The 20,484-nt window shown below is 33.5% G+C and overlaps 1 protein-coding gene across 1 annotated transcript; it reads left to right on the top strand.

Moving 5' to 3' along the window:
• Positions 1–11,684: 11,684 nt before the first annotated feature.
• Positions 11,685–20,161, top strand: LOC149945378 (solute carrier family 35 member G1-like). The gene is made up of 2 exons (XM_090175741.1): positions 11,685–11,729; positions 18,789–20,161. The coding sequence occupies exon 2, from the start codon at positions 19,058–19,060 to the stop codon at positions 20,075–20,077; it is 1,020 nt and encodes a 339-aa protein (XP_090031867.1). The 5' UTR covers positions 11,685–11,729; positions 18,789–19,057; the 3' UTR covers positions 20,078–20,161.
• The last annotated feature ends 323 nt before the right edge of the window (positions 20,162–20,484 follow it).

The raw sequence follows: 20,484 nt of genomic DNA, 5'->3' as shown, positions 1-20,484 counted from the left end.
TCCAATCAGCGACCTTCAACGTTGAACGATCAATACTACAAGCTGTAAATAACAAACTGGAATGAACTTACGGAATTAAACGCGAGATATTATCTGAATATTTTCATTTTAAGCGACAGTTCACGGCACCTCGACTAGACTTTCCTGACTCTCAACACGTTTTCGTGATTTTAGAAGGGTAGATACGACCTATCGTTGAATGAGCGACGAAGTCAGTGGCGTCAGAATCCCCCCCCCACAAAAATCTCTATGCCCCCCCCCGCGCCACGGGCCCTGCGGACCATCAACTACGCCACTGGACGAAGGCCAGTACCTAGTAGCATCTCTTGGTAGTTTCCCAAGCGTACTTGTCCGTAGAGCATAGCGCCGATTTAATTACGGTCGCCGGTGGCGTTTGGCGAAAAACACCAGGCGGCGGATACGCCGATTTTTAAAAATTCCTTGGCGGCGTTGATTATTTTCGGTGGCGTAAAGGGGGAAAATGTCTCCCCCCCTTTTGAAAATTCAAATAATTCAAAATGGTTTAAAAAAAGGTTACGTAGGAATACTAAAAAATTCTGTGGCGGCGTTGATTATTTTCGGCGGCGTAAAGGGGGAAAATGTTTCCCCCCTTTTGAAAATTCAAAAAATTCAAAATGGTTTAAAAAAAGTTACGTAGGAATACTAAAAAATTCTGTGGCGGGAACAAAATTTATCGGCAGTGGTGAAAAGAATTGACTCGGCGGCGGCGGTTCGGCGCCAGATAAAATATCGGCGACGGCGGCGTTGGATCGGCGGCGCTAGGCTCTACTTGTACGCTCCCCGCGATGTGAGACTAAACGTAGCAATGGTTCCCAATTTCCATCACTCACCAATTTCCATGTACATAGAACCACTTAGCGGTCAACGCGGGAAGATAATAATATGGTAGCGGTAGCCTTATGTATTATATTAGCAAATCGTCTGCTTAGCAGTCGAAAATTTAGCAGTTTATGCACTTCTCGTGTTGACCGCTACGTGGCTCTAAGCCGCTCTATATACCATAAAAACGAATTTTTAAAATGAAACAGCTTTGATGTCATAAGTAATACAATAAATATAAGTAAAACACTTTCTCCCAACGCTAATTTTAATATCAAAAATACATTATATATTCATATAAATCGTTAAAATTACCAGGGACTGGCAAATCTGTTAGTCTTTGAAAGTGTCAGGCTTATTAAAACACATGGGGACTGTAATAATAAATTAATATAGAATAAATGAAAGTAAAAAACGTACATCCCCTGTAGCAATTCAGGGTCGGGCCGACGTCGACAAAAAGTGTCGAGACGCATGGTCGGTCGACCGTTGGCCGACCCTCCTTTTACTGGTCGAAATGTCCTAGTCGCATCGGGAGCGGCCGACCAATATTGTACGACTCTCAAATATTAATATTTTAGTCGAAATTGGATAGACCGATGGTCGGCCGACCTTGTCTGATTGACCCTAAACCGACTACCAAAAGGCACTGGACCAACTGCCTAACGGCGTCGGGCCAACTTCCTTTTTGATATTTTATCTGACTGAAAAATTACCACGTAAAGTCGTAAATATAGCTATATATACATGCAGTCCCATGAACGGGAGTGAAACAATGAATAATTGATGGAGGCCGGAAGTGGGTAATCACTTCCCTACATAACCGTCAATCGGAAAGCTCTCGAATCTATGGTACGTAGTTCTGTATTTTCCTGGGGTTTAGAATAAATCTTCATTAATAATATCTCACCTAACATATTTAATTATATCATATGTAACATAATTACTCATAAGTATGCCACTGTACCTTTATTCCATTCAAAAATCTTCACTAACGGTTTGTTTCACCACGGACCAGTAAAAAGGTGGACTACGTTAGATTTTAACCTTTTTATTCATCCTAGTTATTTTGGGAGTCACACTATTGGCTAGTAAAATATGTATTTAAGCCAATGGAAAACCTCTAAATTTAGAAGGAATTTTTTGCGTCGGAATTTTAGTCAGCCCAATGTGCTTTATTGAAATTTATAAACTCGCTCGGTTTGTGCGGATGAAGTTAAATAATGAGTAATTTAGAAAAATAAAAGGTTGGGGAACATGACCAATAACAACTAAAACCCTTATCAAGCTTAGAAGAGTTAGGCCTAGGCTCAAAAGAATCTGCAAAGTCTCCAACCTTATAATTGCGCCAGAAAAGCTCAACCTGAATTTCAACTATTTTTTCCAATAAACCTGCTTCTTTTATTTGTCAATGCAAATTTATTTTAGAACGTAAGTCTCCGAGAACTTTATTAATTTGCAAATTAATTACATTAACAGAACTTAACACTATAATTGTAGTTCATTTTAGCTCCTAAGCCTTGGTTGTTCAAACCGGTTTGTTTACAAAAAAAATGGCCGTCGGTTTATCAGACGTAGAGCTAATTGTTCGACGAGCATAATCGGCATTTGAGGTTCGATGACGTCAAATATGACATCAAATATGACGTCAAATATTACGTAAGGTACAGATGACGCAATATCTGTGAAACAAACCCTTAGTGAAGAAATAGAGCTAGTGGCATACTTATGAGTAATTATGTTACATATGATTATATGAATGTAACCTACTCGAGTTGAGAGGTATTTAAAAAAGCAATCATTTGCAGATTGAATATATGAGTACAGAAAAGAAGTTATTTAAAAAATATTTCAATTTGTTTGATTAAATCTCAAAGTTTTACAGTTTTGCACAATTAATTGGCCAATAAAATGTCGGATATAAGTCGGCTGTTGGTCGGGCTATAAATGTGTCATGTCTTTTACAAGTCACGACAGCTATTTAAGGTCGGCGTTCGGATGCTAAATAGTTCCAATGATAAGACTTATTGACTCGATAAGTGGTCCAAAATGTTAGGTCACCATACCGACTTTAAAAGCGACCAAAAACGTACTTACGCGTAATTATCTCAAAAATGTTTAAGACTTTTAGAGTCGGCAAGTGGTCCAAAATTTTAGGTCAATATACCGACTTTAATAGCGACCAAAAACGTACTTACGCGTAATTATCTAAACAAATGTTTAAGACTTTTAGAGTCGGCAAGTGGTCCAAAATGTTAGGTCACCATACCGACTTTAATAGCGACCAAAAACGTACTTACGCGTAATTATCTCAAAAATGTTTAAGACTTTTACAGTCGGTATTTGGACCAGGACCCAAAAGCGACTTTTCGACCAAAGCCCGACCCTAAACCGACTTTTTGTGCTACAGGGGATCATAAAGAAGAATGGACACACAAATAAAACAATTTAAGTAATTTACATGGAAAAACCAAGCAATTGCATTACGTCTAAATGTTGAACTTTTTTTATAGTGATAGAATCGTGGGAGAAGGAGCTTCAGTCCGCCGTAACTTAAAAAAAATAAAAATCATAATTGTTGGTGGAAGGATCCTAGGGGATTTGTGTGTATTTAATTTCACGTCTGGTGTTCGCCGATGTCAGTGTTTGCTCGATTTCTCGTGGTACGTTTGAGGTACCATGACACATCGTCGACATTGTTAACATTTGTGAGATTGGGGGCCCGGAGGTGGGGCATTTGAGTGATTTTTGTTGATTTTCGTCTTAAAATGAACATACTTTTTTAAATTAAGAGCGACTTGATTGAATATTATATTTTAAGGTAGTACTGATCATTTCTGAACTACATTTTTGGTTGCATTAAGAAATTTTAATTTTAAAGGCCTATGTTTGCTTCTGCCTGTCCCCTTTAAATTAACTTGCCTGAGAAGCAAATACCCTGGTGGTGGGCCAACATGTTAAGCGGTTGGCCTACCACCAGGGTATTTGCTTTTCAGGCAAGTTAATTTAAGGGGGACAGGCAGAAGCAAACCTAGGCCTTTAAGATAAATTTCTGGTCAATTCGCGGGACACCAAAACCCGCTTACGCACTATTGTGATATTGGAATTTCGTGCCAATTAATACAGACGCCATCTAACTCGTTCACGTTTCACTACCTTACTTCCAAAACCAGGTAACTCGAAAAATTAGGTTTGTCTAAAAATTATTTTAAATTATTTATCCAAATTTACTTTATTTCCCAAATTTATCGGGAAATAATTTGAGGATCTATGAGTTTCATTGAACCAAGCAGCGGCGGCGATCGGAAAATATTTCTGTGGGGGCCCGGGCCATTATTTTTTCAACCAAAAATGTATATACTTAAAACTGAAGCAAGATAATGTACAGCTCTAAATTTCTATATATTTTTAAAAGTGTTCTTTATAATATCTCATCCGGCATGGATTACATTGATAATAAAAGTTAAGTCGATATCTTTAGAAAAATATCTGTGTACATGGCTAGATAATTAAGCCCTTCTTGGCCACATACTTAACGAAGGTATTGAGGTAAAATAGGGTACACGACGGGGCGATTTTCTGTTTGGACGAATCTATCGAAATCAATTTTACGGTTATATCATCTTAATGCTACTCGCATCTGCAATCTCAAAATAACTTCTGTCAAAAGACTGAATTCGGACCCAAATAAAGGCAGTGATATTATAAATTTTACCCTGATTGCTATTTTTCCTCAATTTAATTTCTGTGGGGGCTCTGCCCTCGTTTGGATTTCCCTGTGGGGGTTCGAGCCCCAGAGCCCCCACGGGATCGCCGTCACTGGAACCAAGTCTCCGTAATACAATACACATCGAGCTCGGTATCGATAATATTATTTTAAAATTCGCGAGCTTTAGTGCATAGCCCTCTGGCATTTTGGTAAAATATTTTAAGTGTGCTAGTTTGTGTATTCATTGTTTGCTTTTACGCGTCAAAGGATCCCTCTTTATCTTCATTAAATGAAAACTTTGGATTATCGTGAAGTGACTTTCGGAATTCTGTTACTAACAATAATAATCAGCTAGGCTAATACCATAAGCTTATCATAAGTTTAACTAATGGCACCTTCGTGGTTTTAGCAGGGATATGTCCAATCAAAGATAATGTATAACTCCGTAACCTAGATTCGAAATCAGGGAGTTTTCCGATTGACAGCTTTGTAACGAAACGATTACCCACTTCCGGCACGTGTCCCCTGAAAAATTGGACTCCATATGTCGCTTTAATGCGCTATTTATAGTTGGTTACCATGGTAACTATGAAGGAAGTGGTTGAACTCTATTGACTACGGGTAGGGCAGTGATTTCGAATCTAGGGTACGAGGTCCTAATTATGTTTGTTCCAATAGACGCATTCACATATTGTCTACAGGGAAATATGCAAAAAGGGGCGAAATCCACCCGAGGTACCTTCCTATTTAATAATGTTTGAGATAGATGGCGACACTATAAAGTTTATGAAAAATAAACTTTTTTAAAAAGTTATTAATTAATTACTAAATTATAGTACTCTAAATTCTTATTAAAAATATATAATTTTTGTAATTTAAATTAACAATTAATTTTAACAGAAGTTAACACTCTCCGCCATAGATGGCACTATAATACGATTTTAAACTATCCAATCAGGGAAGAGTTTTTAGTGTTTTAAATCTCGACAAAACCGTTCTCCACCAAAAACTGAAAACTGTCAACCAATCGTTGAAAATAAAAATTATGACGTCATGCTGCTATCAGAGCGCCATCTACTAAAAAATAACGCCTTCACCATGTTACCTCGGGTGAATATTACCCCTTTAAAGTCGTCTTTGCCCCTTAAATATTGGAAATCAAACTATTGAACAGCACCTGTCCTTATCCTTGAAAATAAGAGCGGTTTCGAATGATGGTTTGTTTCAATCTATAAATCGTTTTCCTGCGGCCATTTTTACACCTCATGAGAGCTACCATCTTTTATGGATTTTCACTGCCAAGTTTTTTGGTCCATATTTTTGTGATTGGCCTTGGAAGTGAAAAAACTAAGTGATAAAATCGCGAGCGAGGTAATTTTAGGGAAAATATTTCAATCCGTAACCATGGAGGAAGCACGTGACTGATACTGCGTTCAGTCAATATTATAGGAGCGGACATCTCCATAGAAGAGGAGGGGTTGAAAAATCAAGTGGCTCTGCCGAACGGCGGAGACACGAACTGAGTCTAAGCGGACGAATTTTCGTGAAAATTGTTTTTTCTCCCTAATGCTTTTCCTACGGAAATTTGTTTTCCTAACTGTGTTGTAATTCGGATACATTTTAATAATTTTAGTGTTTGTACTCAACTTTGAATTTTTCATATGATTTTTAGTAAGTTTCCAGGTTTTATTTAAGACTACTTTCATAATTTTCCCTTAATTATTTCGCTTGTAATCTACTTTTAAAATCGACGAAAATTTTAAGGCGAGGAAATGAATTCCCCGACTTTGGGACCTGTATTTGTGCTAGGCCTCGGTTTTAATGTTTGGAATTTAAAAATCATTGCGCAATACCGAGGCCTAGCACAAATACATTGTCCGCTCCTATTGACCACGGCCAACTTTGATCACGCGCTGTTCGCGCTACTACGGCCAACACATTCGTCGAAATTCCGCGAGCAAGGATTTTCCCCCTATAAACTGTACTATAATGTGTAGGAGTTCAGCGCCACGCTCGGTGGTTATATTGTCCCCAATGTAAAAACTATACTAAAAATAACAATCCGCTAGGGGCGCTGACGTCATACACATCTTTTGCTCATAGGTTAACACAGAAACGTCAACGAATGAGATGGCCGCTGTAGCGCGAGAGATGCGCGAGAAATCAAAGTTGGCCGTGTATTGACTGAACGCAGTATCAGTCACGTGCTTCCTCCATGACGTAACCGTTCACGCTTGTTTTTTTTAACGATAATCAAGTTAAGTAAACTGTTTAGTTTATATCTTTAAATTTCTAATGAGGAAATTACCGTTTATTACTACAAATTGTAAAGTTAAATAAAAATAATAATCAACTGAATGAGAGTTTTGGTAAGTATATAAAGTAACTCAACTTAAATCTTTCCAAGGCTTAATATATGCTGTATCTTTTTTAAGGTACATCATTCATGACTGGTTCAAATTGTATTGTTAGGGACTGCAAAAATAGCCATAGGTTACTTTCAGATTGGAAAAATCTAGTCTGTGAAATTCATAATGTATTGAAGAAAGAATGCTTTTGTAAACCACCCTTCGCATTGTATTCTTTACCAAAAAAATGACATTGCCAAAGTTTAAAATAGTTTAACACCTTTTTTGTAGGACAAACTGTAATTCTGAAAATAATTCTAAATTGAAATGCATTCTTAAAAAAAAGTTACTGTTCATTAAAAAAACATGATCTAATTCGGTTAAAGGAATTTGCTTTCTAGCATATTTTTCTTCATAAATTTCTGTCTCTTCAGTCACCTCATTTTGTTTTTCCTAATTTTAAAATATTTTAATACTACGCTAATTTTTTTTTCATATTATATAACTTAGATTTTCAATTTCATAATTTGCAAGCTCTATACATATATCTGTATCTTCTAATGCACCAGCTGTGTATTGTACTTGATCAGTTTCAATTTCCATAAATTCGATCTGTTGTTGGTTTTCTTTTTAAGTCTGAATTGTTTGCCTATGTTTTTCACAACCAAGGAAAGAGGTAGATTGTTCATTTAAGTCAATGTGACTGTAGGTTTTCTAAAATTATTTGTTAAATTAAAATTTAAATAGCTTATTTTAATTTTATTTAGTCAATTTGTTAAATACAATTCCTCTTTTTATGTGTTGCTCTGGTAAAAGCAAAGTTGGAACCGCGGTTGTATATAGTAATCTTAATTTAACGATAATCCGATTCCAAAAAATGGTCACCACAAATCACGTCATTTGGATCAGGAGTCCAGTTAAAATTACCGATAGCTTCAAGCCATTCTTTTAACAAATCCGACCGATTAATAGGAAATCTTCAAAACAGAACATTTAATAACAGAAACATCTATGATCTTATCAATTTTTCAGTTTCTTACTTATGACAAGAAACTTTTTTATTTCTCCCAGTATTTACAAAACTTTTGACAGAACATTTTCTACCCATTGCAAAAGTTATTTTAATTTTAAAACCAAAATATTTAAGGTCTACCAAATTTTAAAATTGTACATATCTTAGAACTATCAAAACAAGTATTGCGTTCAAAATTTCCGCCAAGATCAATAAAGCAGACGACAGTTATCTTTCCTACGGCTAAGAACAGATGGCGTCAACACGATTCGATAGAGTTGAAACTTAAAGGGAATATAACCTCAGGTATTTGGTGTGGAACACCAACGCTTGCAGCTCTGGCCGCTCTTGCCTTTGGCTTTAAAAATGTTTGGCGCCACTGTACAGGGACATTTGAAAAATTGAAGGGGTCTTCCGTAAAGATTGCTTTGCAGGTTATATTCCCTTTAAGCCTAATTCTCCTACTCAAATAAAACGTGTTACGCGAATCCCAGATTTGTTTGGATCTCTATTTATTCTACCTCATTGCTTATTTCTATGTAGTTATCCATGTTGAGAGCTTGGATTTAGTTGGGAATCTCATACAAAATATTGTTTTTTTTGTTTACCAAATTCACAAGGTGGTGTCGGCCCCAGGCCTTAGACACCAACCATACAACATAAATTATTTCAAATGTACCTCGTGTTAACGGATGGACGGACGAAAATTACAAAGGGATATTCTATCGTGGAACGACATTATGGTCGATAAGTTATCAGGGCTACCAGGTTTAAAACAAAATGGCGGACTACAGTGAATTATCGAAAAAAAGATTTATAAACCTAACAACTGAAGCAGTAGTGGTGCCAGCAGAGTTGGGGTGCTGCCTACCCGAGTTGCAGTCGGGGCCAACGAAATTTGAAGTATTGGGCGGCCCCAAATTTCTGATGATGACGCGTGTGCAAACTTAACTTCGAAAATATTAGGTTTAGATCAACGATTTTATATTAAAGGCCTATCTTTTCTAACTTTTTCGGCAGCACTTAATTTAGCTTGTTTATATTTAGTGTGAAACTGGGTATATGACGACACAATACGACGTTTGGACCAAAGTGCAACTAGTCTGAATTTTAGGCTTACTATTTCATCTTTGGAATTGTATCGATAATACAATAACACAGATAAACCATTGTCCACGAACGCATCTCATAGTTTTGTAAATAGTAGACACCCTTGGACTCGCTGCGCTTTTAGAGACGTGAAACTCCGCCAAATCGCGACAATAAAAATCCATAGAAAATATAGAAGATTAAAGATTACTCAGACTATTTTTCGTCTCAGGGTTATTTAGGCCTATTATACTTCCAGCTAGGAGCAACAAACACAAGGAGAATGCAGTTAGCTTTTAAACACGCTAACGCAGTGTTGTGTACAAATTTCATTGGACGAGCCTTTATGCTGAACGTTTTACTGAAAGGGGAAAGACAATTTCCGAATTTTCCCCTTCGGACGGCAGCAAGCGCGAAAGCGTCTAACTAATGAATACTGTACACAAGAAAATGCACGACTTTTAACGGGTTGCGTTTTCCTTGTGCTGTGTTTGTTGCTCCTAGCTTCCAGTAATGTTAGGACTTAAGCATCGGCAATTGAAATATAAATTTAGTACCACGAGATACAATTTAAAACCGTGGTTAAACTATTCTGCTCTTATATTTTCTATGAAAAATCCTAGCATCAGCGACGCGTTGCGCTCGGGATGTAGTGGCCGTTTTGAACAGAGTAATTCAGACGCAAAAATAGCAAACATAATTCGGAAGAAATAACTACAATATTTTCTTATAATTATCGAGAAACATTGAAAAGTAAAAAAATTATACTACAGTTAAATTTCAGTTTCAACTTGGCTTTCTCTTTGTTGGCGTTTTGCCCTTAAAAACGTAATGTAAACAACCAAAATAAAAAGAGCCACGTGCCAAAATAGATTCCCTCCCGCGTACAGGTGGTGCTGAGATCGTCGAAAATGTTAAAAAACAAGGATTGCTGGGCGAATAGAGAGTTTGGCATCTCTATCAGCGCAGCGACTGCCAGCTAGGAGTAACAAACACAACGAGAACGCAGCTAGCCTTTAAACACGCTAATGCAGTGTTATGTACAAATTTCATTGGACGAGCCTTTACACTGAACGTTTTACGAAAAGGGGGAAGACAATTTCCGAACTTTCCCCTTCCGACGGCAGTAGGCGCTAAAGCGTCTAACCAATGAAAATGTACGCAAGAAAATCCGCGACTTTTGACGGGTTGCGTTCACCTTGCGATATGATACAAAAACCTAGTTTTGATTTTGTTAAGAAGATTTTGTTAAGATTATAAATTTCCTTAAAAAATAATAAATTATTTTATGCAAATTACAAGCGAGAAGTTAGTGGATTTTTAAGTTAGAAGAACATTAACTTAATTTAGCTTTTAATTTTATAATTTTATCTGCGCTTATGAGATTAAAGAGGGAGCCAAATTAGTACGGAAATCCAAAAAATAAAATTATATAATGTTAAAAAAATTAGTGGGTTAAATAAGTTGAATACAGGAGGATTTAACCATTTTTTGTTAAATTTGTAATCGTAACAAAATATTCGAATTATAGACAATTGAAACTATTAATTTAGAATTTCTGTATAAATTCATTTTTCTTATGTGGGGAAAATAACAAGGTTATAAGGTAATAACCATTAAAAAATATATAACAAAAACGAAGCGATGGCATTGAAAATAAATTTACCGTATGATTTAAATAGTAGTTACATAATTAATGGTCTTAGATGAGATTAAACCCTATAGAAGCATTAACGGAAAATTCAGAATGCTTCGATTCCTTTGCCAAGTTATCTGAAGTTAACGTCTGCGCAATGTGGCGATAGTCAACAAGTCGCCGTTAGGAACGTCGTGCTGAAACTCGCTAATGACTCGCCAAAGGCGCTCCTAGGAAGGGTTGAACGGTTTCCCGAACGTCAACGAAAAATCCCCGCAGTTCATCTTCTTCATTTGAAGTAGGCATACAAATTACTTCAATATTTCAATAGCTTCCTCACGATTCAAACAGGATTTAGCGTAGTAAAGAAAATTCAAGGCTCTCCTCGTTAATTTTACACAAGAATACCTAGAAATTACACAATACGAGACAATTCTGAAGATTATTTGGCCATCCCTATTGGCTCATTTGAACTTGAATTCGTTTCCGAAGAGTACGTTAAAGTTATAACGATCACCGTATTCGATGTACCTAGAACGTCTTTGCAATCGACTGCTTTTAGATTCAAAGCGACGCGATTATTTTTGTAGTTGTTGATGAGTATTGGCAATCTCAAAAGTAATTTGATCTTCGGTTATTTAATATCTACCGATCCGTTATCGTCTCGTTTATAGACAAGTATCTAGGACAGTACATTTTGAATTTTTGCCCTTGGTTTTTGAAATTTAATTAGTTGCGAAAGCGTGCTAAATTGGAAGATTCATTATTGGCTAGATTGGTTAAAAGTGGTTATTTATATTCCAAATCTACCCTGGATACTTCGTCAATTATTTTAGGTATGTATTTATACAATAAGGGAGTTGGGAACGCGAAATTCTAGGTCGACGTTAACTGTACTTTTAAGAGTTTTTCGTTGGCTTGTAACGTTTAGCTCGAAGTCCGTTTGACTTGAGAAATGCTGAGTAAAGACCGATAAGCTGACGGTATTTTGCGTTATTGTAACTTCTTCGATTTCGAATTAATATGACATATTGCACCTTGGATACCACGCTTAATTAATTTTCAACGTTCCTTTCCTCAGTTGGGTTAAGTTGGGTAAGTTTTCCTAATCTAAAACTCTTCATTCAAATTTTCAAATCGCGTAGATTTATTTTTTGGAATTAAGTTTTAAATAGTTATAAATTTCCATAGAAATTTCACAAAAAATATTTTTAATATTATAAAATATGTAATTTATAAATCTGATAAAATTCGATTGCTTTATAGAAGGTAATTGAAAACCACCATAATGCAAAGACAATAAGTCATCGATTAGATCTAAATCAATATATTCGATCTCACGATTTTTAATTAGCTACTAGTTTAACGTGGAATAGTTTATAAAGGTTCTTAATGTTTTATTTTCACTTTCCAAACAAAATATTTGAATCAATTTAACTATCTACTTATAGTATTTTAAGCAATTTTACTGTCAAAATATAATATTTTTGCGAGGGGCAGGTCACTTTGGGTGCGTCTTAATCATAGTAAAATGATTAAATCAGGGTAATCGTGATTAAATCAGGGTAATCAAGATTAAAAATCTAATCAAGATTAAAAAATCTAATCAAGATTAGAAAATCTAATCACGGTTTAAACGAGATTTAATCATTCTAATCATGATCTAATCTTTTTAATCAGGATTTAATCATTCTAATCAGGATTTAATCATTCTAATAAGGATTTAATCTTTTTAATTAGATTTAATCTTTTTAATTAGATTTAATCATTTTAATTATATTTAATCATTTTAATTAGATTTAATCATTTTAATTAGATTTAATCATTTTAATTAGATTTAATCATTTTAATTAGATTTAATCATTTTAATTAGATTTAATCATTTTAATTATATTTAATCATTTCAATTAGATTTAATAATTTTAATTAGATTTAATCATTTTAATTAGATTTAATCATTTTAATTAGATTTAATCATTTTAATTAGATTTAATCATTTTAATTAGATTTAATCATTTTAATTCGATTTAATCATTTTAATTAGATTTAATTAATATAATCGGTCGAATCGATAATTTATCTAACGACCCACCCCTCAAAAGATTAAAGTGACCTGTCCCTCGTATTTTTGTCAATTTAACTTTCGAAATATAATATTTTAGTCAATTTAACTGTCGAAATATAATATTTTAATAAATTGGTACTGTAGAAATATAATATTTTAATTAATTTTACTATCTACTTATAATGAATTTTACTGTTGAAATATAGTATTTTAAACAATTTTACTGTCGAAATACAATAGTTTCATCAATTTTACTGTCGAAATATAATAGTTTCATCAATTTTACTGTCGAAATATAATATTTTCATCAATTTAACTATCTACTTATAATAAATTTTAAGGCTTAGGGTTTTTTCATCAATTTAACTGTCTAAATATAATATTTTAATCAATTTTACTGTCTAAATATAATATTTTTGTCAATTTTACTGTCGAAATATAATATTGCAATCAATTTTACTGTAGAAATATAATATTTTAATCAATTGAATTATCTACTTATAATATTTTAATAAATTTTACTGCCGAAATATAATATTTTAAATTTTTAAGCAATTTAACTGTCCAAATATAATATTTTAATCAATTTTACTGTTGAAATATAATATTTTAATCAATTGAGTTATCTACTTATAATATTTTAATAAATTTTACTGCCGAAATATAATATTTTAATCAATTTTACTGTTGAAATATAATATTTTAATCAATTGAGTTATCTACTTATAATATTTTAATAAATTTTACTGCCGAAATATAATATTTTAAATTTTTAAGCAATTTAACTGTCCAAATATAATATTTTAATCAATTTTACTGTAGAAATATAATATTTTAATCAATTTAATTATCTACTTATAATATCAGAAATACATGTATTTCTGATAATATTTTATTCAATTTCACTATCAAAATATAATATTTTAATAAATTGTACTGTAGAAATATAATGTTTTAATCAATTGAAATGAAATGAAAGCTTTATTTAGAGTGCACAACAACAGTGCGGTTAGCACCTACAAGGCAGTACACTACAAAAAAGAGGTTTACATCAGGGACCTAAAAGATCGGTTACTATTTGTTATAAAAATAAAGTTCATGGAAGTTTTACAAAATGAAGTTATGAAAGATTCATAATAGCAGAGTATGTACATGAGAATATATCTAGAATATTGACATTTGAATTATATGTTTGTTGCATTCGAAACAACGGCGTTAACACTTTCGGTATATTAAAAGTCATTTGTTGCCGGGTGTTATGGCTAGGAACGTGAAAGTTTAGTAGAGGCACAAGTGCCGGGAGGTTAGAGGATTGTAATAAACGCCATAAAAATAATATTTCACGTTTACGGACAAAGTTTCGAAGGGGTTCCATACCAAGGCAGCCCAGAAGATGGTCATAGTCGTATGGCTCCTTTTGTAGGAAAAAAGTGTGGGCAAGCTCTTTGAACTTCCTCTGCACTCCCTCGATGGAAGCGAAGAGGTAGTCAGCGCAACCGCCCCAAGACAATATGTCATAAGTTAGTTTGGAACGCACCAAGCTGTAATATAGAGTCTTAAAACAATTTATTGACTTTAAAACTCTCGCTAACTTCAGGACACCAAAGAGCGTGCGACGTGAGCGACCAACAACGTTGTTGACCTGTTCTTAAAAAATATAGACCAGAATCAAGCGTGATACCCAGGTCTTTAAAGGCGTCTGTACGGGGAACTACATCGCCGTTCACGGTGTAACAATTGAATTATCTACTTATAATATTTTAATAAATTTTACTGCCGAAATATATTTTAGTAATTTAACTGTCCAAATATAATATTTTAATAAATTTAACTGTCCAAATATAATATTTTAATAAATTTAACTGTCCAAATATAATATTTTAGTAAATTTTACTGTTGAAATATAATATTTTAATCAATTGAATTATCTACTTATAATATTTTAGTCAATTTTACTGTTGAAATATAATACTTTAATCAATTTTACTGTAGAAATATAATATTTTCATCAATTTAATTATCTACTTATAATATTTTATTCAATTTTACTATCAAAATATAATATTTTAATAAATTGTACTGTAGAAATATAATGTTTTAATCAATTGAATTATCTACTTATAATATTTTAATAAATTTTACTGCCGAAATATATTTTAAGCAATTTAACTGTCCAAATATAATATTTTAGTAAATTTTACTGTTGAAATATAATATTTTAATCAATTGAGTTATCTACTTATAATATTTTAATAAATTTTACTGCCGAAATATAATGTTTTAATAAATTTTACTGCCGAAATATAATGTTTTAAGCAATTTAACTGTCCAAATATAATATTTTAATAAATTTTACTCCCGAAATATAATATTTTAATAAATTTTACTCCCGAAATGTAATATTTTAAGCAATTTAACTGTCCAAATATAATATTTTAGTAAATTTTACTGTTGAAATATAATATTTTAATCAATTGAATTATCTACTTATAATATTTTAAGCAATTTAACTGTCCAAATATAATATTTTAGTCAATTTTACTGTTGAAATATAATACTTTAATCAATTTTACTGTAGAAATATAATATTTTAATCAATTTAATTATCTACTTATAATATTTTAATCAATTTAATTATCTACTTATAATATTTTATTCAATTTTACTATCAAAATATAATATTTTAATAAATTGGACTGTAGAAATATAATATTTTAATAAATTGTACTGTAGAAATATAATATTTTAATAAATTGTACTGTATAAATATAATATTTTAATAAATTGTACTGTAGAAATATAATATTTTAATAAATTGTACTGTAGAAATATAATATTTTAATAAATTGTACTGTAGAAATATAATATTTTAATAAATTGTACTGTAGAAATATAATATTTTAATAAATTGTACTGTAGAAATATAATATTTTAATCAATATAACTATCTACTTCTAATAAATTTTACTGCCGAAATATAAAATTTTCATAAATTTTACTGTTGAAATATAATATTTTAATCAATTTTTACGTAGAAATATAATATTGCAATCAATTTTACTGTAGAAATATAATATTGCAATCAATTTTACTGTAGAAATATAATATTGCAATCAATTTAATTGTCTACTTATAATATTTTATTCAATTTTACTATCTACTAATATTTTATTCAATTTTACTCTCTAAATATAACAATATAATACTTTAATCAATTTTACTGTAGAAATATAATATTTTAATCAATTTTACTGTAGAAATATAATATTTTAATCAATTTTACTGTAGAAATATAATATTTTAATCAATTTTACGGTCGAAATATAACAATATAATACTTTAATTAATTTATCTGTAGAAATTTAATATTTTAATCAATTTTACGGTCGAAATATAATATTTTAATCAATTTATCTGTCAATATGTAATATTTTATTCAACTTTACTGTCTAAATTTAATACGTAATGAACAATGTTTCATGAAATAAAATACCAATAGGGCATACTTTTGAGTGATGAAAGCTAAATATTCCTATTATGATGAACTAATTACACTGTTAATGAAACGTGTACCTTCGTAACTCGAAATCATCAAAGAATACGGTACTTACTTTAAATTATCTTCTCTCTACTGGGATATTATTTCACGTACAATTGATGCGAGGTGCCACTGTCAGATAGACTGTGCACCGATTGCGCGTACTCAACACTTTTAAAGGTACAGAATGTAAAGAGTACGCGTACTCTCGTGAGTACAGTCTAGGTACAGCGATTACGTGGCGTGACTAGTCCCTTGAAATGATGCAACTTAAATTTTCAAGGCAAAAGAGATAATTGTCAGCCAATTATAATGTTGGTTCGGTTTGCGTCTAGGTTACATAATAACAAGGATCCTATATGTTAGAAGGATAGGTAACCCTCCGGCCAGCCCGTGTTTTCAACACGCCGGCAGCGCCGTCGATATTAAGAGAGCCTCTAAATGTGGGACGTCTTGTTTCTATTCCCTCAAGGACAAATTTTGGTGGTACTTCCTCCATGTTTTGTCCTTGATGGAATCTAAAGACTGATTCTCTATCGCGCATGACCCACCGACGGCGCTGCCATTTTTCGTCCCTCGCCTTATATCCTTCTAACATATAGGATCCTTGATAATAATAAATAAATAAATAATAATTTTGTATGTAATATTATTTAATTTTGGTTACATCAACCATGATTTTATTTCTACCTATCTAAGAAAGGCTATGTAGATTTTCCGAATTTTTATAGATTTTTAAGTTAGTTTTATCGTTTAATGACGCGCTTACTAACAATAAAAAACTACAACTTGCACGTCTACTATTTCCACTCTCAGTCGCGATACATCGGGGGTGAAAACTTGTGAAAAATTTAATAGCACCCTTTGCAAATGAACTTACACAGGTGTATTGTGTTTACTAGAGTTCGGCGTTTGGATAAAAATTAATCACTTATTTTATTTTTATCCATAACCTACAATTATCCGAAAATATAAATTAATTTTAATAAATAAACAGTTAACCAAAATATTTACGATTAATCGAAATTTTGTCAGTTAATTTATTTGTTACGCAGAGCTCTAGTTTTTACTAATGAACAAACGATCTGCTACTTCGTGGTTTAATTTAAAAGAATAAAACCATGAAGTAGCATATCTTTTGTTCATTAGTAAATACAATATTAATTCACCATGGTAATAAAAGGAAATATTTATAATTACACAGTTGTGTTATTTATTAAAATCATTAAAAGTTTCTGAATCTAAGTCCGTATTCACTGCTCTAACTTCTATAGAGAAATTCAGTGCTCGAGTAAATCTAAATCTATAAATTGCATAATACCAGAAGAAAATATGGGAAGTACGTATCTGTAGCTTTAAGCCGTAGAAGTCGTTGTGTGACCACGAAAACGCATTTTAGCGCAAAATAAACCAAACTGAAAAAGTAGTTCTACTTTTGTTTTATTTCAACACGGCGATTAACGACGAAAGCAAAGATACCTTAGCTCATTTAGCAGAGAATGAAAAGGAAAATAAGTTACAATTGTTCGATTTAAGAAAAATTGATTTTTTAAACGATGTATTCATCCGCGATTTCCCGCCAAACCGTTATGGCGCGAAAATTTTGTGAAAAATGACGCCTTGCCAAAGCTGACTAGAAGCGTACTTCCCCCTATTTTCTTCTGATAATACGGTTGAAGTTACTACAGAAAGTTAAGAAAATTGTATAATGTTTTGAGCCAAAAGTTATGGGGTAGGTACATTTGTTCGAATTTCAATCGTCCGAACGGTGGAACAAATGTTCGAATTTAATTTGTCCGAACCGCCGAAATAACAAATGTTTCATTAGTCCGAATCGGTAGCATCACTTGTCCGAATTCTGTCGCTAAATTAGTATTTCTTATTGCTGTGTTGTGGATATTTTAGGTTAGGTTAGGTTAGGTTCACGTTAATGTTACTATTTTCTTATATTAACAATATTTAAAAAAAAAACCCCATTCCTAATGTTCGAAAAAACGGACAAACGATTACTCGAACAAATGAAATTCGCCAGTAAAGTTAACATAAATTGAACGACTAAATCACCAACAAACGTTGTGATACATTTTTCGGGCAAATGAAATACGTTTTCAGACATACGATCCTGTTTTCCGGAATTCGGACATTTGTACCACCGTTCGGACGAATGAAGTTAAAACAAATGTACCCAAATCAAAGTTATAGTTCAACCCAAAAGGCGAGACGGACGGAGGTGAGAGTGTTAAGAATTTCCCTCTTTGATTGAAGAAGGGTACTACATATTTAAAGTAATTTATAAAGTGATGGTTGCGTACTAACAAAGTAAGAACGCCAGACTTCTCTATCTCAGTGACGATTTATCTTTTCTTAACTCAACGATATACTTGGCAAAAAGCCCAAATTAAATTTCGTCGCTATCTTTAAAAATTAAAAGAGTCTTCGTAATTTCAAACAAAGGAATAATTTGTTGCCGCAAACGCTATGCTAATTGACTGTTCTTAGTTTTCTAGGTCACAAGTTAATCTCTTTGTATTTTTGAACCTTTTTTAAAAAGAAAAATAGGACATGTAATTTTAGCAGAGAAGTTGGCAACGACGAGATGGTTCTCAAAATATCCACGAAGAAAGACGTCTGTTGATTTGATAAGTGACAAAAAGTGTCTTTGAATAGACCCAATTCCACGAGCGTTAAGCGTGGCCCTCGTGTTTTTAAATAGATTTAAATAGAGACAAATTTAAATTACTTTAGTTTTAAAAACACAACCGCTACCAACTAAAATATCTATTAGAAGAAGTCGATGTTTAACAAGTGACCGGAGACACAATGAACCTGTCAACAGTGGTCAAATGGATTGAGAGGATACCGGCACTGGGAATCTGGTGTTCGGTTTTGTCCAACACTCTTTTCGCCTTCAGCTACGTTATGACGAAGGCGGTGGTCAACCCTGACAATGTATTCGTCATCGGCACCATCCGAATGGTGATCCAGTATTCAATCTTGATGCCCGTCCTGGCGAAAGACAGTATCCCTTTGTTCGGCGTCAAGGGCGAAAGACTCAATCTATTCTGGTGCGCCGTGACGTACATCGCCTTCCACATGTCCATTATCATCGCTTTCTCCGTGATCCCCGCCGCGGACGCAACCGCCATCGTGGCTGGTTTCCCCGTGATTGTGACCTTAACCGGACCGTGTCTACTCGGTGAAAAGTTCCACAACATCTTCCTCTTCAACGCCTTCTTAACCATCGCGGGTGTCATCCTCATCGACAGGCCTTCCTTCATCTTTTCTAGCGAAAGCGACACGGAAACGCATCTGACGGGAGTGGTACTAGCCGTTGGCGCCATGTTTTGGAACTCGGGGACCAGTATCTTCAGTAAAAAACTAACGAAAACTTCGTCCTACACTTGTTCCACCGTGTATCCTTTCGTGACGTCATGGGGGTTTCTGATGGCCGTGGTCATCACGAACCAATTCGCGTTCCCCACCTGCGGAACCGACGCCGCCGTCACTGTACTCTCGGGCGTGGTGCACTCGATCGGAACCATCATCTACTTCGTGGCTTACAAGTACGAAGACGCTGGTCCTTTGTCCATCTCGGGTAACGTGGAGTCCCCCCTCGTGCTATTGATGGAAATATTCTTTCTCGGTAGTAATCCGCCGTGGACTACTTTCGTCGGAATGGCGCTTGTTGTAATTGGCGTGGTGTTAACCGCCGTGCAAAAATGGGACGCTGCCAGAGAAGCCATATCGAAGAAGCTGACGTGTCTGCGTCGAAGGAAGAATCTCAAAGTGGAAGATCCCGTTATTTACACCATCTCATACCAAAAAAAGACACTAAATTAATTAATATAGTCTCTATTCTTAATTTTAATTTTTGTATCGTTTTAAATTAAATTCACCATTACTTTTCAAAATGATGATCTCTTTGGGCGCCAATATCTTTACTTTCTTATCAAAATAATGGCTGAAACTACATGTATGCTAGGCACATTTGTACCAATTATCTCCATGGCAAACCGTATTTGTGTTATTTTGAACAATTCCCAGAATGATCATATTTATCCTATAAAGCACATTTAGACGTTTTATATGATCACTCAATCCAGCTTTGGATCTAAGCTGCGACCAATAATTATGTAGTCCATATTGGTTTGATCTGTGGATTAGAGTGCGTTTAATACCATAATTGCTACTCAGATATCAGAAAAAGTTATTTAAAGGACTGAAATTAGAAGACATTTATTGAAATT

The sequence above is a fragment of the Leiobunum rupestre genome, chromosome 5, assembly GCF_980474605.1.
Source record: "Leiobunum rupestre chromosome 5, qqLeiRupe1.1.hap1, whole genome shotgun sequence".
NCBI lineage: Eukaryota > Metazoa > Arthropoda > Arachnida > Opiliones > Sclerosomatidae > Leiobunum > Leiobunum rupestre.
This window is presented reverse-complemented; position numbering and strand designations above follow the sequence as displayed.